At 49.1% G+C, this 18,448-nt stretch overlaps 1 protein-coding gene across 1 annotated transcript in view; it reads right to left on the reverse strand.

The window, feature by feature from the left end:
• Positions 1 to 17,915, reverse strand: part of TLCD3B (TLC domain containing 3B) — a 33,007-nt gene extending 15,092 nt beyond the window's left edge. The window contains exons 1-2 of the mRNA XM_077274018.1: positions 17,362 to 17,915; positions 1,295 to 1,378 (exon numbers count right to left, since the gene is read on the reverse strand). Of these exons, the coding sequence (XP_077130133.1) occupies positions 1,295 to 1,378; positions 17,362 to 17,486 (209 nt within the window). The 5' untranslated portion in view covers positions 17,487 to 17,915. The remainder of the gene's footprint in view (positions 1 to 1,294; positions 1,379 to 17,361) is intronic.
• Positions 17,916 to 18,448: the final 533 nt, after the last annotated feature.

Below are 18,448 nucleotides of genomic sequence, written 5' to 3' on the forward strand. Positions count from 1 at the left end.
CGGAGACACAGCCACCTTGGAGACAGAGCCACGCCAGGGACAGAGCAACCCCAGAGACACAGCCACCCCGGAGACAGAGCCATGCCAGGGACAGAGCCACCCCGGAGACAGAGCCACGCTGGAGACAGAGCTACTCCGGAGACAAAGCCACCCATGAGACAGAGCCACCTCGGAGACAGAGCCACGCCAGGGAGAGAGCCACCCCGGAGACACAGCCACCCTGGAGACAAAGCCACCCCGGAGACAGAGCCACACCAGGGACAGCCATCCCGGAGACAGAGCCACGCTGGAGACAGAGCCACCCCGGAGACAGAGCCACCTCAGAGACAGCCTCGCCAGGGACAGAGCCACCCCGGAGACACAGCCACCCCGGAGACAGAGCCATGCCAGGCACAGAGCCACCTGGATACAGAGCCACGCTGGAGACAGAGCCACCCCGGCGACAGAGCCACCTGGAGACATAGCCACCCAGAGAGCCACTCCAGAGACAGAGTCACACCGGAGACAGAGCCACGCCGCAGACAGAGCCACTTCGGAGACAGAGCCATTCCGGAGACAGAGCCACGCCGGAGACAGAACCAAACCGTGAGAGAGCCACGCCAGAGACAGAGCCACGCCGGAGAGAGAGCCACATCAGAGACACAGCCATGCCGGAGACAGTGCCCCCTGGAGACAGAACCACCCCAGAGACAGAGCTACCCCGTGAAAGAGCCACGCCGGAGACAGAACCACCCCGGAGAGAGAGCCATGCCGGAGACGGAGACAAAGCCAAGTAGGAGACACCCGGCGACAGAGCCATGACAGAGCCACAGACACCCGGAGATACAGCCACGCTGGAGACAGAACAAAGCTGTTGACGGAGACATCCAGAGACAGAGCCACGCTGGAGACAGAGCATTATAAGAGAGCGGCCGATGTCAGGAGACTGTCAGCACTAGAGATGTGTGACAAGCAAGAAAATAGTAGCTGATAACAGGGAGCAACAGACTGTTCACACCCGTCCTACAGTCACCTCCCCCAGTAATGGCTGATAACAGGGAGTAATAGACTGTCATCTATACATGATCGTACCCTGCAGTGAGGGCGTCACATCGAGTTTGGGGGTCTCCTTCCCGTATGACGCCCGGTCTTGCTCCCTTGCTCAGTCCTCGGTGGCGGCTCTGGTATCATGTGACCCGGCTCTCCAGACGCGGCTCCTCCGCACATCAGATTATATACATATTTAATGGCGCCTTCTGTTCCTTGGCTCCGCTGCTCTCTGCCCCCCACATGTGACCCCCGCGGTGACACTCACCGGTCCTCGATGACATCTTTACAGCTGGAGGCCACTATGTATCCGGCAGTGGAGGCGAGGACGGCTTGTATGGAGGAGACCAGCCTGTAATGGAAGGAGAGAGGAGCTCAGAGGAGGAGGCACGGTATACGGGGGGCAGCACATATATATATAGCCAGAGGGGCCCGAGCGCTGCCAAGGGACCGACAGATGTGCGACACACAGGGCCACAGCCCTGCCTGACAGTGATGATGGAGCAGACACCAATCCTACCCTGGGGCCGGACACCGTCCATCCCTCTATACACACAGTGCAGGCACCACACACACCACAAGCTGCAAACAGGCAAAGAATGCGATGGAGATCACCCTGTCCAGACAACGCAGGAAATAGCGTGCAAAAACAAGAGCGCCCCCTATCAGTGGTACAGACCATAATCTTATCATGTATCTCTGTATACAGGGAGCTCCCCCTAGTGGTGGCTGCAGACAGGATCTTATCATGTATCTCTGTATACAGGGAGCTCCCCCTAGTGGTGGCTGCAGACAGGACCTTATCATGTATCTCTGTATACAGGGAGCTCCCCCTAGTGGTGGCTGCAGACAGGATCTTATCATGTATCTCTGTATACAGGGAGCTCCCCCTAGTGGTGACTGCAGACAGGATCTTATCATGTATCTCTGTATACAGGGAGCTCCCCCTAGTGGTGACTGCAGACAGGATCTTATCATGTATCTCTGTATACAGGGAGCTCCCCCTAGTGGTGGCTGCAGACAGGACCTTATCATGTATCTCTGTATACAGGGAGCTCCCCCTAGTGGTGGCTGCAGACAGGATCTTATCATGTATCTCTGTATACAGGGAGCTCCCCCTAGTGGTGACTGCAGACAGGATCTTATCATGTATCTCTGTATACAGGGAGCTCCCCCTAGTGGTGACTGCAGACAGGATCTTATCATGTATCTCTGTATACAGTGTGCTCCCCCTAGTGGTGACTGCAGACAGGATCTTATCATGTATCTCTGTATACAGGGAGCTCCCCCTAGTGGTGGCTGCAGACAGGATCTTATCATGTATCTCTGTATACAGGGAGCTCCCCCTAGTGGTGGCTGCAGACAGGATCTTATCATGTACCTCTGTATACAGGGAGCTCCCCCTAGTGGTGACTGCAGACAGGATCTTATCATGTATCTCTGTATACAGGAGCTCCCCCTAGTGGTGGCTGCAGACAGAATGTTATCATGTATCTCTGTATACAGGGAGCTCCCCCTAGTGGTGGCTGCAGACAGGATCTTATCATGTATCTATGTATACAGGGAGCTCCCCCTAGTGGTGGCTGCAGACAGGATCTTATCATGTATCTCTGTATACAGGGAGCTCCCCCTAGTGGTGGCTGCAGACAGGATCTTATCATGTATCTCTGTATACAGGGAGCTCCCCCTAGTGGTGACTGCAGTCAGGATCTTATCATGTATCTCTGTATACAGGGAGCTCCCCCTAGTGGTGACTGCAGACAGGATCTTATCATGTATCTCTCTATAAAGGGAGCTCCCCCTAGTGGTGGGTGCAGACAGGATCTTATCATGTATCTCTGTATACAGGGAGCTCCCCCTAGTGGTGGCTGCAGACAAGATCTTATCATGTATCTCTGTATACAGGGAGCTCCCCCTAGTGGTGACTGCAGACAGGATCTTATCATGTATCTCTGTATACAGGGAGCTCCCCCTAGTGGTGACTGCAGACAGGATCTTATCATGTATCTCTGTATACAGGGAGCTCCCCCTAGTGGTGGCTGCAGACAAGATCTTATCATGTATCTCTGTATACAGGAGCTCCCCCTAGTGGTGGCTGCAGACAAGATCTTATCATGTATCTCTGTATACAGGGAGCTCCCCCTAGTGGTGGCTGTAGACAGGATCTTATCATGTATCTCTGTATACAGGGAGCTCCCCCTAGTGGTGGCTGCAGACAGGATCTTATCATGTATCTCTGTATACAGGGAGCTCCCCCTAGTGGTGACTGCAGACAGGATCTTATCATGTATCTCTGTATACAGGGAGCTCCCCCTAGTGGTGACTGCAGACAGAATCTTATCATGTATCTCTGTATACAGGGAGCTCCCCCTAGTGGTGGCTGCAGACAGGATCTTATCATGTATCTCTGTATACAGGGAGCTCCCCCTAGTGGTGGCTGCAGACAGGATCTTATCATGTATCTCTGTATACAGGGAGCTCCCCCTAGTGGTGGCTGCAGACAGGATCTTATCATGTATCTCTGTATACAGGGAGCTCCCCCTAGTGGTGGCTGCAGACAGGATCTTATCATGTATCTCTGTATACAGGGAGCTCCCCCTAGTGGTGGCTACAGACAGGATCTTACCATGTATCTCTGTATACAGGGAGCTCCCCCTAGTGGTGGCTGCAGACAGGATCTTATCATGTATCTCTGTATACAGGGAGCTCCCCCTAGTGGTGGCTGCAGACAGGATCTTATCATGTATCTCTGTATACAGGGAGCTCCCCCTAGTGGTGACTGCAGACAGGATCTTATCATGTATCTCTGTATACAGGGAGCTCCCCCTAGTGGTGACTGCAGACAGGATCTTATCATGTATCTCTGTATACAGGGAGCTCCCCCTAGTGGTGGCTGCAGACAGGATCTTATCATGTATCTCTGTATACAGGGAGCTCCCCCTAGTGGTGGCTGCAGACAGGATCTTATCATGTATCTCTGTATACAGGGAGCTCCCCCTAGTGGTGGCTGCAGACAGGATCTTATCATGTATCTCTGTATACAGGGAGCTCCCCCTAGTGGTGGCTGCAGACAGGACCTTATCATGTATCTCTGTATACAGGGAGCTCCCCCTAGTGGTGGCTGCAGACAGGATCTTATCATGTACCTCTGTATACAGGGAGCTCCCCCTAGTGGTGGCTGCAGACAGGATCTTATCATGTATCTCTGTATACAGGGAGCTCCCCCTAGTGGTGGCTGCAGACAGGATCTTATCATGTATCTCTGTTTACAGGGAGCTCCCCCTAGTGGTGACTGCAGACAGAATCTTATATATTAATTTGGGCAGAATTTTTGACTTATTTATGGTGTTCAGATTTGGGAGTCTATGAAGAGACAGTAGAAGTGGAGGGTAAATAATGAAGTCTTGAAACGTTATTGATGAATCTTTGTGAACGGCAGTCAGGACATTTTGGGAAAGCGTGGATCATTTTGAGGCAGAGAGCAGAATAACATCCTGTCTGCATTGGAGGATGATGCTAAATGCCCTCAGTATCAGGCAGCTGCAACGAAAACAAATTCAATCCTGTCAAGTATGTCAGGTACATGCCAGGGTGGGCTAGAGGGGGATCTAGTGAAGTTATTTGTCCATCTTTATAGTTTCTAAGCAAGAGTCCCAAATGTTACACTTTGAGAGGACCCCTAGTCAGTATAGACCCCCATAGCGTAGCTCTATAGGAAGAGCCTTTCATCCAGAGGAATGGTAGATTTAGACATTTGCAGATAACGAGCTCTCGGGTTCCTCACATGTGTGCCGTGCATTGGTATTCAGCCCCTGGATCAGGACTTTGTAGGACCACCTTTCTCTGCCGTCTTTTGGGGTCTGTCTCTCCAGCTTTGCACATCTAGAGGAGACATTTTGCCCCTTCTTTGCTCCCTCGCTCTCGCTCAGTGACATTGGATGGAGACGTCTGTGATCAGTAATTTTCACGCTTTGACACGGATTCTCTGGGATTTGGGTCTGGACGGTGACTGCGCCGTTCACACACAGGAATATACTCTGATCTACACCCTCCATTGTGGCTCTGGCAGGATGTTGAGGGTCTTTGTCCCGCTGGAAGGTGAACTACGCCCCAGTCTCACGTCTTCTGCATTTGGAATGCCTGTTAGGTTTTCCTCCAGGATTGCCCTGTTTTTAGCTCCATCCATTTTCCCATCACCTTTGACCAGCTTCCCTGCCCCTGCTGAAGAAAAGCCTCCCCACAGCATTATGCTGCCACCGTGTGTGACGGTGGGTATAGCGTTTTCAGAGTGCTGTGCAGTGTTAGTTTTCCACTACATTTGGTCTCATCTGACCAGAGCTCCTTCTTCCACGTTTGCTGTGTCCCCTACATGGGACTTCTTATTGCTGGTGTCCCAAACTGGTTTGTTCTTGCCATTCTTCCATAAAGGCCAGATTTGTGGAGTATAAGTTGTCCTGTGGACAGATTCTCTCTGTGAGGATTTCTACAGCTCCTCCAGTGACCATGGACCTCTTGGCTGCTTAGTGTTTTGCTTGGGATGTCAGGTTAGGGGGATGGCCATGTCTTGGGAGGTTCACAGTTGTGCCATACTGCTACCATTTTTGGATGATGGATTGATGCTCCGTGAGATGTTCAAAGCTTGGGCTATTTTTTTATAACCTAACCCTGCTTTAGTCTTCTCCACAACTTTATCCCTGACCTGTCTGGTGGGCTCCTTAGTTTTCATGATGCTGTTTTATCCCTAATATTCTCACACAAAGCTCTGAAGTCTTCACAGACCGACTGTAGTTACAGTGAAGGAAATAAGTATTTGATCCCTTACTGATTTTGTAAGTTTGCCCACTGACAAAGACATGAACAGTCTATAATTTTAAGGATAGGTTAATTTTAACATTGAGAGATAGAATATCAAAAATAAAATCCAGAAAATCACATTGTATAAATTATATAAATGTATTTGCATTTTGCAGTGAGAAATAAGTATTTGATCCCTCTGGTAAACAAGACTTAATACTTGGTGGTAAAACCCTTGTTGGCAAGCACAGCAGTCAGATGTTTTTGTAGTTGATGATGAGGTTTGCGCACATGTCAGGAGGAATTTTGCTCCACTCCTCTTTGCAGATCATCTCTATATCATTAAGATTTTGAGGCTGTCGCTTGGCAGCTCGGAGCTTCATCTCCCTCCATGTTTTATATGGGATGAAGGTCTGGAGACTGGCTTGGCCACTCCATGACCTTAATGTTATTCTTTTTGAGCCACTCCCTTGTTGCCTTGGCTGTATGTTTTGGGTCACTGTCTTGCTGGAAGACCCAGCCACAACCCATTTTTAATGTTCTGGCGGAGGGAAGGAGGTTGTCACTCAGGATTTTGCGGTACATGGCTCCATCCATTCTCACATTGATGCGGTGAAGTAGTCCTGTGCCCTTAGCAGAGAAACACCCCCCAAAACATAATGTTTCCCCCTCCATGCTTGACAGTGGGGATGGTGTTCTTTGGGTCATAGGCAGCATTTCTCTTCCTCCAAACACGGTGAGTTGAGTTAATGCCCTAGATCCACAATTTTTGTCTCATGTGACCACAGCACCTTCTCACAGTCACTCACAGAGTCATCCAGGTGTCATTGGTAAACTTCAGACGGCCTGCACATGTGTCTTCTTGAGCAGGAGGACCTTGCGGGCACTGCAGGATTTTATACCTTTACGGTGTGATGTGTTACCAATGGTTTTCTTGGTGACTGTGGTCCCAGCTGCCTTGAGATCATTAACACATTCCCTCAGTGCAGTTTTAGGCTGATCTCTCACCTTCCTCATGATCAGGATACCCCACCAGGTGAGATTTTGCATGATGCCCCAGATCGATGTTGATTCACAATCATTTTGTATTTCTTCCATTTTCTTACTATTGCACCAACAGTTGTCTCCTCCTCACCCAGCGTCTTACTTATGGTTTGTAGCCCATTCCAGCTTTGTGCAGGTCCAGGATCTTGTCCCTGACATCCTTATACAGCTCTTTGGTCTTGCCCATGTTGTAGAGGTCAGAGTCTGACTGATTAATTGAGTCTGAGGACAGGAGTCTTTTATAAAGGTGACTATGTAACAGCTGTCTGTAATGCAGGTAACGAGTTAATTAGGAGTCTAACTGGTCTGTAGGAGCCGGAACTTAAGGCCGGAGACACACTGGTGCGAGATACGGCCGAGTCTCGCTGGTTAAAAGCAAGCTGTGGCACCGGCACTCCGGAGCGGAGCGTGCGGCTCCATGTATTGCTATGCAGCTGCACGCTCCGCTCCGGAATGCCGGTGCCACAGCTTGCTTTTAACCAGCGAGACTCGGCCGTATCTCGCACCAGTGTGTCTCCGGCCTAATGGTTGGGGTTCAAATACTTATTTCTCACTGCAAAATGCAAATACATTTATATAATTTATACAATGTGATTTTCTGGATTTTATTTTTGATATTCTATCTCTCAATGTTAAAATTAACCTTAATATTATAGACTGTTCATGTCTCTGTCAGTGGGCAAACTTACAAAATCAGCAAGGGATCCAATACTTATTTCCCGCACTGTATGTGGGGCTCGCTATACTGTATACTTTGAAGAAATCACACCCAGGAGGCCGCAATGTACTAATTATTGGTCACTCAGGATGTTATTTAGGAGGATCAGACTACAGGGGGCTGAACACTAATGCACAGAACAATCGTCAGATTTATATTTAGTGAATACTAACAAAACCTCGGATCGCTTCCTTTATACGTGAACTTACTATTGGCGTCACAGAAAATCCCAGTAAAATACAATTAAGTTTGTGGGTGTAACACGAATAAGTGAGGAAACGTTCACGGGGTGTGAAGACTTTCTTCCCTTCTCTCCTGGTTCTGTCTCCGCTGTGTTGCATTATGGGACTTGTAGTGTTTCCTATGACCCTGTTTTCGGCTATAACCTGTATAACTCCACAATGTATACACCTATATACTCAGTTACTGCACCGGATGGGGGCAGTGTGCTGGGCATGATGGGGGTTGTAGTGCTCTGATCCGCAGCGTCCGGCCCTCGGCTCTAGTAACTGCCACAAAGGTCACAGCGGCGAATCTACAAGATCCGGATTCCCATAATACCGTCCCTGCCTGAGCTAAATATATAGTGAGCGGCCGAGGCAGACTGCAGCTAATCCGGGCCGTGTATCTAATCCTCTCCTGTGTGATACTGACTGCTGAGCCGTGTATCTAATCCTCTCCTGTGTGATACTGACTGCTGAGCCGTGTATCTAATCCTCTCCTGTGTGATACTGACTGCTGAGCCGTGTATCTAATCCTCTCCTGTGTGATACTGACTGCTGAGCCGTGTATCTAATCCTCTCCTGTGTGATACTGACTGCTGAGCTGTGTATCTAATCCTATCCTGTGAGATACTGACTGCTGAGCCGTGTATCTAATCCTCTCCTGTGTGATACTGACTGCTGAGCCGTGTATCTAATCCTCTCCTGTGTGATACTGTCTGCTGAGCCGTGTATCTAATCCTATCCTGTGAGATACTGACTGCTGAGCCGTGTATCTAATCCTATCCTGTGTGATACTGACTGCTGAGCCGTGTATCTAATCCTCTCCTGTGTGATACTGTCTGCTGAGCTGTGTATCTAATCCTCTCCTGTGTGATACTGACTGCTGAGCCGTGTATCTAATCCTATCCTGTGAGATACTGACTGCTGAGCCGTGTATCTAATCCTATCCTGTGTGATACTGACTGCTGAGCCGTGTATCTAATCCTATCCTGTGAGATACTGACTGCTGAGCCGTGTATCTAATCCTATCCTGTGTGATACTGACTGCTGAGCCGTGTATCTAATCCTATCCTGTGTGATACTGACTGCTGAGCTGTGTATCTAATCCTCTCCTGTTTGATACTGACTGCTGAGCTGTGTATCTAATCCTCTCCTGTTTGATACTGACTGCTGAGCTGTGTATCTAATCCTATCCTGTGTGATACTGACTGCTGAGCCGTGTATCTAATCCTATCCTGTGAGATACTGACTGCTGAGCCGTGTATCTAATCCTATCCTGTGTGATACTGACTGCTGAGCCGTGTATCTACTCCTATCCTGTGAGATACTGACTGCTGAGCCGTGTATCTAATCCTCTCCTGTGTGATACGGACTGCTGAGCCGTGTATCTAATCCTATCCTGTGTGATACTGTCTGCTGAGCCGTGTATCTAATCCTCTCCTGTGTGATACTGTCTGCTGAGCCGTGTATCTAATCCTCTCCTGTGTGATACTGACTGCTGAGCCGTGTATCTAATCCTATCCTGTGTGATACTGACTGCTGAGCTGTGTATCTAATCCTCTCCTGTTTGATACTGACTGCTGAGCTGTGTATCTAATCCTCTCCTGTTTGATACTGACTGCTGAGCTGTGTATCTAATCCTCTCCTGTTTGATACTGACTGCTGAGCTGTGTATCTAATCCTCTCCTGTGTGATACTGACTGCTGAGCTGTGTATCTAATCCTCTCCTGTGTGATACTGTGCTGAGCCGTGTATCTAATCCTCTCCTGTGAGATACTGACTGCTGAGCCGTGTATCTAATCCTATCCTGTGTGATACTGACTGCTGAGCCGTGTATCTAATCCTCTCCTGTGAGATACTGTCTGCTGAGCCGTGTATCTAATCCTCTCCTGTGTGATACTGACTGCTGAGCCGTGTATCTAATCCTATCCTGTGTGGTACTGACTGCTGAGCCGTGTATCTAATCCTATCCTGTGAGATACTGACTGCTGAGCCGTGTATCTAATCCTATCCTGTGAGATACTGACTGCTGAGCCGTGTATCTAATCCTCTCCTGTGTGATACTGTCTGCTGAGCCGTGTATCTAATCCTCTCCTGTGTGATACTGACTGCTGAGCCGTGTATCTAATCCTATCCTGTGTGATACTGACTGCTGAGCCGTGTATCTAATCCTATCCTGTGTAATACTGACTGCTGAGCTGTGTATCTAATCCTCTCCTGTGTGATACTGTGCTGAGCCGTGTATCTAATCCTCTCCTGTGAGATTCTGACTGCTGAGCCGTGTATCTAATCCTATCCTGTGTGATACTGACTGCTGAGCTGTGTATCTAATCCTATCCTGTGTGATACTGACTGCTGAGCCGTGTATCTAATCCTCTCCTGTGTGATACTGACTGCTGAGCCGTGTATCTAATCCTATCCTGTGAGATACTGACTGCTGAGCCGTGTATCTAATCCTATCCTGTGAGATACTGTCTGCTGAGCCGTGTATCTAATCCTCTCCTGTGTGATACTGACTGCTGAGCCGTGTATCTAATCCTCTCCTGTGTGATACTGACTGCTGAGCCGTGTATCTAATCCTCTCCTGTGTGATACTGTCTGCTGAGCTGTGTATCTAATCCTCTCCTGTGTGATACTGACTGCTGAGCCTTGTATCTAATCCTATCCTGTGTGATACTGACTGCTGAGCCGTGTATCTAATCCTATCCTGTGTGATACTGACTGCTGAGCCGTGTATCTAATCCTATCCTGTGTGATACTGACTGCTGAGCTGTGTATCTAATCCTCTCCTGTGTGATACTGTGCTGAGCCGTGTATCTAATCCTCTCCTGTGAGATACTGACTGCTGAGCCGTGTATCTAATCCTCTCCTGTGTGATACTGTCTGCTGAGCCGTGTATCTAATCCTATCCTGTGTGGTACTGACTGCTGAGCCGTGTATCTAATCCTATCCTGTGAGATACTGACTGCTGAGCCGTGTATCTAATCCTATCCTGTGAGATACTGACTGCTGAGCCGTGTATCTAATCCTCTCCTGTGTGATACTGTCTGCTGAGCCGTGTATCTAATCCTCTCCTGTGTGATACTGACTGCTGAGCCGTGTATCTAATCCTATCCTGTGTGATACTGACTGCTGAGCCGTGTATCTAATCCTATCCTGTGTAATACTGACTGCTGAGCTGTGTATCTAATCCTCTCCTGTGTGATACTGTGCTGAGCCGTGTATCTAATCCTCTCCTGTGAGATACTGACTGCTGAGCCGTGTATCTAATCCTATCCTGTGTGATACTGACTGCTGAGCTGTGTATCTAATCCTATCCTGTGTGATACTGACTGCTGAGCTGTGTATCTAATCCTCTCCTGTGTGATACTGACTGCTGAGCCGTGTATCTAATCCTATCCTGTGAGATACTGTCTGCTGAGCCGTGTATCTAATTCTCTCCTGTGTGATACTGACTGCTGAGCCGTGTATCTAATCCTCTCCTGTGTGATACTGACTGCTGAGCCGTGTATCTAATCCTCTCCTGTGTGATACTGTCTGCTGAGCTGTGTATCTAATCCTCTCCTGTGTGATACTGACTGCTGAGCCGTGTATCTAATCCTATCCTGTGTGATACTGACTGCTGAGCCGTGTATCTAATCCTATCCTGTGTGATACTGACTGCTGAGCCGTGTATCTAATCCTCTCCTGTGTGATACTGACTGTTGAGCCTTGTATCTAATCCTATCCTGTGTGATACTGACTGCTGAGCCGTGTATCTAATCTTATCCTGTGTGATACTGTCTGCTGAGCCGTGTATCTAATCCTCTCCTGTGTGATACTGACTGCTGAGCCGTGTATCTAATCCTATCCTGTGTGATACTGACTGCTGAGCCGTGTATCTAATCCTATCCTGTGTGATACCGTCTGCTGAGCCGTGTATCTAATCCTCTCCTGTGTGATACCGTCTGCTGAGCCGTGTATCTAATCCTATCCTGTGTGATACTGTCTGCTGAGCCGTGTATCTAATCCTCTCCTGTGTGATACTGTCTGCTGAGCTGTGTATCTAATCCTATCCTGTGATACTGTCTGCTGAGCCGTGTATCTAATCCTATCCTGTGTGATACTGACTGCTGAGCCGTGTATCTAATCCTATCCTGTGTGATACTGTCTGCTGAGCCGTGTATCTAATCCTCTCCTGTGTGATACTGTCTGCTGAGCCGTGTATCTAATCCTCTCCTGTGTGATACTGACTGCTGAGCCGTGTATCTAATCCTATCCTGTGTGATACTGTCTGCTGAGCCGTGTATCTAATCCTATCCTGTGTGATACCGTCTGCTGAGCCGTGTATCTAATCCTCTCCTGTGTGATACCGTCTGCTGAGCCGTGTATCTAATCCTATCCTGTGTGATACTGACTGCTGAGCCGTGTATCTAATCTTATCCTGTGTGATACTGTCTGCTGAGCCGTGTATCTAATCCTCTCCTGTGTGATACTGTCTGCTGAGCTGTGTATCTAATCCTATCCTGTGATACTGTCTGCTGAGCCGTGTATCTAATCCTATCCTGTGTGATACTGACTGCTGAGCCGTGTATCTAATCCTATCCTGTGTGATACTGACTGCTGAGCCGTGTATCTAATCCTATCCTGTGTGATACTGTCTGCTGAGCCGTGTATCTAATCCTCTCCTGTGTGATACTGACTGCTGAGCCGTGTATCTAATCCTCTCCTGTGTGATACTGACTGCTGAGCCGTGTATCTAATCCTCTCCTGTGTGATACTGTCTGCTGAGCTGTGTATCTAATCCTCTCCTGTGTGATAATGTCTGCTGAGCTGTGTATCTAATCCTATCCTGTGTGATTTTTTTGCAGCCATTTGATAAATTCAAAAAGTTCATTATTTTTCTCATTACTGTACACTCTTTACCCCATTTTGACTGAAAAAAAACTGAAATGTTGAGATTTTTGCAAATTTAATAAAAAAGAACTGAAATATCACATTATTATTATTATTTCTCTAGCACCATTGATTCCATAGTGCTGTACATGAGAAGGGGTTACATACAAGTTACAGATATCACTTACAGTAAAGTAACAATGACAGACTGGTACAGAGGGGCGAGGACCCGACCCCCGCGGGCTTACATTCTACAGGATGGTGGGGAAGGAGACAATAGGCTGAGGGTTGCAGGAGCTCCACATGGTCATAAGTCTTCAGCCCCTTTGCTCAGACACTCATATTTAGGTCCCATGCTGTCCATTTCCTTGTGATCCTCCTTGAGATGGATCTACTCCTCCATTGGAGTCCAGCTGTGTGTAATTAGACTGATAGGACTTGATTTGGAAAGGCGCACACCTGTATATATAAGGGTACCTTTACACAGTGCAATTTTGATCGCTACGACGGCACGATTCGTGACGTTGCAGCGTCGTATGATTATCGCTCCAGCGTCGTAGACTGCGGTCACACGTTGCAATACACAGCGCTGGAGCGATAATTTCATGACGTATTTGCGATGTAGAAGCCGTTCCTTACTGTGCGCACATCGTATACAACCTGTGTCACACAATGCAATCATGCCGCCACAGCGGGACACTAGGCGACGAAAGAAAGTTTCAAACGATCTGCTACGACGTACGATTCTCAGCGGGGATCCGGATCGCAGTAGCGTGTCAGACACAACGATATCGTAAATGCATCGCTGGAACGTCACAAATCGTGCCGTCGTAGCGATCAAAATTGCACTGTGTAAAGGTACCCTAAGACCTCACAGCTCACAGTGCATGTCAGACCAAATGAGGATCATGAGGTCAAAGGAACTGGCCAAGGAGCTCAGAGACAGAATTGTGGCAAGGCACAGATCTGGCCAAGGTTACAACAGAATTTCTGCAGTACTCAAGGTTCCTAAGAGCACAGTGGCCTCCATAATCCTTACATGGAAGAAGTTTGGGACCACCAGAAGTCTGCCTAGACCTGGCCGTCCACCCAAACTGAGCAGTCGTGGGAGAAGAGCCTTGGTGAGAGAGGTAAAGAAGAACCCCAAGATCACTGTGCTCCAGAGATGCAGTAGGGAGATGGGAGAAAGGTCCACAAAGTCAACTATCACTGCAGCCTCCACCAGTCAGGTCTTTATGGCAGAGTGGACGACGGAAGCCTCTCCTCAGTGCAAGACATATGAAAGCCGGCATAGAGTTTGCTAAAAAACACATGAAGGACTCCCAGACTGAGAAATAAGATTCCCTGGTCTGATGAGACGAAGATAGACCTTTCTGGTGATAATTCTAAGCGGTATGTGTGGAGAAAACCAAGCACTGCTCATCACCTGCCCAATACAATCCCAACAGTGAAGCATGGTGGTGGCAGTATCATGCTATGGGGGTGTTTTTCAGCTGCAGGGACAGGACGACTGGTTGTCATTGAAGGAAACATGAATACGGCCAAGTACAGAGATATCCTGGATGAAAACCTCTTCCAGAGTGCTCTGGACCTCAGACTTGGCCGATGGTTCACCTTCCAACAAGACAATGATCCTAAGCACACAGCTAAAATAGCAAAGGAGTGGCTTCAGAACAACTCTGTGACCATTCCTGACCGGCCCAGCCAGAGCCCTGACCTAAACCCAACTGAGCATCTCTGGAGAGACCTGAAAATGGCGTCCACCAACGTTCACCATCCAACCTGACGGAACTGGAGAAGATCTGCAAGGAAGAATGGCCGAGGATCCCCAAATCCAGGGGTGAAAAACTTGTTGTATCATTCCCAAGAGGACTCATGGCTGTACGAGCTCAAAAGGGGCTTCTACTCAATACTGAGCAAAGGGGCTGAAGACTTATGACCATGTGATAGTTCAGTTTTTATTTTTTAATACATTTGCAAAAATTTCTACATTTCTGTTTCTTTTTCAGTGTAGATGGGGTGCAGAGTGAATATTAATGAGAAAAATGAACTTTATAGAATTTACCAAATGGCTGCAATGAAACAAAGAGTGAAAAATGTGAAGTGGTCTGAATACTTTCCCCTATATACAGCTCTGGCAATAATGAAGAGACCACTGCAGAATGTTCAGTTTCTCTGATTTTTCTCTTTATATTTTTGAGTAAATTGTTCTTTTATTTTATAAACTTCTGACAACAGGTCTCCGAAGTTCCAAGCAGTAAATTTTGTATTTATTTTCTGAAAATGAGAAATGGTGAAAATAACAAAAAAATGCAGACCTCAACTAATGCAAAAAAAACAAGTTCATAATCATTTAGACACAACAATACTAATGTTTTACCTCAGGAAGAGTTCATAAATCAATATTGTGTGGAATAACCATGATTGTTAATCCCAGTGTTCCTGCGTCTTGGCAGCTTTCCACCAGTCTCTCACACGGCTCCTGGGTGGATTTCTTCTGCTCAGGCCATGTTCCCCAACTGTGAGGACTGGTGTCTCCAGCAGGACAATGCACCATGGCACACAGCTAGGTCAATCAAGGTGTGGATGAAGGACCACATCAAATCCTTGTCATGGCCGCCCAATCTCCAGACCTGAACCCTATTGAAAACCTCTGGAATGTAATCAGGAGGAAGATGGATAGTCACAAGCCATCAAACAAAGAAGAACTGCTGACATTATTGTATCAGGAGCGGCATAAGGTCACCCAGGAGCCGTGTGAGAGACTGGTGGAAAGCTGCCAAGACGCAGGAAAGCTGGGATTAACAATCATGGTTATTCCACAAAATATTGATTTCTAAACTCTTCCTGAGGTAAAACATTAGTATTGTTGTGTCTACAGGATTATGAACTTGTTTTTTTTGCATTAGTTGAGGTCTGCATTTTTTTGTTATTTTCACCATTTCTCATTTTCAGAAAATAAATACAAAATTTACTGCTTGGAACTTCGGTGACCTGTTGTCAGAAGTTTATAAAATAAAAGAACAATTTACTCAAAAATATAAAGAGAAAAATCAGAGAAACTGAACATTCTGCAGTGGTCTCTTCATTATTGCCAGAGCTGTATAGGAGGGTATATCCCCGATATTACACCAGATACATCATCCATCATCCTCCACGGACCGGACACATTACTGCTCTGTGTATATAAAGGAAAGCCCAAATCCGACACACGGCAGTCCTATGTAACAGCTCAGATAATGCAATAGATGTACCCTGCAGTCCTATGTAACACCACAGATAACACAGTGATATGTCTCTGAGTACAGATAATGCAATAGATGTACCCTGCAGTCCTATGTAACACCACAGATAACACAGTGATATCTCTGAGTACAGATAATGTAGTAGATGTCATCTGCAGTCCTATGTAACACCTCAGATAACAGTGATAACTCTCTGAGTACAGATAATGTAGTAGATGTCACCTGCAGTCCTATGTAACACCACAGATAACACAGTGATAACTCTCTTGAGTACAGATAATGTAGTAGATGTCACCAGCAGTCCTATGTAACACCACAGATAACAGTGATATCTCTCTGAGTACAGATAATGTAGTAGATGTCACCTGCAGTCCTATGTAACACCACAGATAACACAGTGATAACTCTCTGAGTTCAGATAATGTAGTAGATGTCACCTGCAGTCCTATGTAACACCACAGATAACACAGTGATAACTCTCTTGAGTACAGATAATGTAGTAGATGTCACCAGCAGTCCTATGTAACACCACAGATAACAGTGATATCTCTCTGAGTACAGATAATGTAGTAGATGTCACCTGCAGTCCTATGTAACACCACAGATAACACAGTGATAACTCTCTGAGTACAGGTGGTGCAGTCGCTGCCACCTGCAGTCCTATGTAACAGTAGCCGGCGCTGGGCTCTGCTACATCTGTATATAAGGTAACACTGTATCTCGGGATCTCGGTGACACACATACATGGAGCAGCGCTGCACGAGGGGGCATTAGCGGGGCACGGCTGGCACTGTATATAGGTGTGTGCCTGGCCCTGTATACAATATACTCTCCTCCCCGGCCGGTGCCCCTCTCTCCCGGCTGCCCCTCTCCCCCCGGCTGGTGCCCCTCTCTCCCGGCTGCCCCTCTCCCCCCGGCTGGTGCCCCTCTCTCCCGGCTGCCCCTCTCCCCCCGGCTGGTGCCCCTCTCTCCCGGCTGCCCCTCTCCTCCCCGGCCGGTGCCCCTCTCCCCCCGGCCGCTGCCCCTCTCCCCCAGCCGGTGCCCCTCTCCTCCCGGCCGGTGCCCCTCTCCCCCCGGCCGCTGCCCCTCTCCCCCAGCCGATGCCCCTCTCCTCCCGGCCGATGCCCCTCTCCTCCCGGCCGGTGCCCCTCTCCTCCCGGCCGGTGCCCCTCTCCCCCCGGCCGGTGCCCCTCTCCCCCCGGCCGGTGCCCCTCTCCTCCCCAGCCGGTGCCCCTCTCCTCCCGGCCGGTGCCCCTCTCCTCCCCGGCCGGTGCCCCTCTCCCCCCGGCCGCTGCCCCTCTCCCCCAGCCGGTGCCCCTCTCCTCCCGGCCGGTGCCCCTCTCCCCCCGGCCGCTGCCCCTCTCCCCCAGCCGATGCCCCTCTCCTCCCGGCCGATGCCCCTCTCCTCCTGGCCGGTGCCCCTCTCCCCCGGTACCTGGCTGACACTATGACGGTGTTGGATTCCTCCCCACGGAACAGCCGCAGCCTCCGCAGTCCGGCCTTGGAGAGGAGGAAGAGACCCGGGAAGAAGAGGCTGCCAGCGGCCAGGACATGTACCATTGCGGCAGTGGAGAGGATGGAGACGAGAGGCAGGGATGGGGGGTGGGGTGGGGGAGGGGGAGACAGAGACACCGCACAGGGGGGACACCCTGCACACACACACGCCGGAGAGGGGGCAACAGACAGACAAAGGGGGGCCGAGACCTGGGAGAAGACAAAGAGGCAGAGGGCGGGGGCGGGGGGCCGGTGAGGAGTGGTACCCGGCTGCTCAGGGATGAGGGTGGATGCTGCGCTCGCTGCAGCCGCACAGAGACAGCACAGGGGCCGCCAGTGACAGCGACGAGGGAGGCAGCGCCGGGAGGAGGGATCTAACGGCACAGCGTGGATGTGGTGTCTGCAGCACGCTGCTCCGGGCTGTCATAATCCGGGTTCACATGTCTTCAGTGTAATCCTTATTATAAGCACACCGCCCCCCATCTCATGACAGCTGCCGGGGGCTCACGTCACCGCAGCCCCCACTGCCAGAGACAGCAACACAGCAGACAGACCACCGCTACAGCACAACTGGGGGGCAGCACTGGTCAGAAGAGCTCACACTCCGCAGCTCCCTGCGAGACAAAAGGAAGAATTACTGTATAACCGGGAAAATATACTCCAGAGCTGCACTCACAATTCTGCCGGTGCAGTCACTGTGTACATACATTACATTACTGATCCTGAGTTACATCCTGTATTATACCCCAGAGCTGCACTCACTATTCTGCTGGTGCAGTCACTGTGTACATACATTACTGATCCTGAGTTACCTCCTGTATTATACCCCAGAGCTGCACTCACTATTCTGCTGGTGTAGTCACTGTGTACATACATTACATTACTGATCCTGAGTTACCTCCTGTATTATACTCCAGAGCTGCACTCACTATTCTGCTGGTGCAGTCACTGTGTACATACATTACATTACTGATCCTGAGTTACATCCTGTATTATACTCCAGAGCTGCACTCACTATTCTGCTGGTG

The sequence above is a fragment of the Ranitomeya variabilis genome, chromosome 7 (assembly GCF_051348905.1).
Source record: "Ranitomeya variabilis isolate aRanVar5 chromosome 7, aRanVar5.hap1, whole genome shotgun sequence".
NCBI lineage: Eukaryota > Metazoa > Chordata > Amphibia > Anura > Dendrobatidae > Ranitomeya > Ranitomeya variabilis.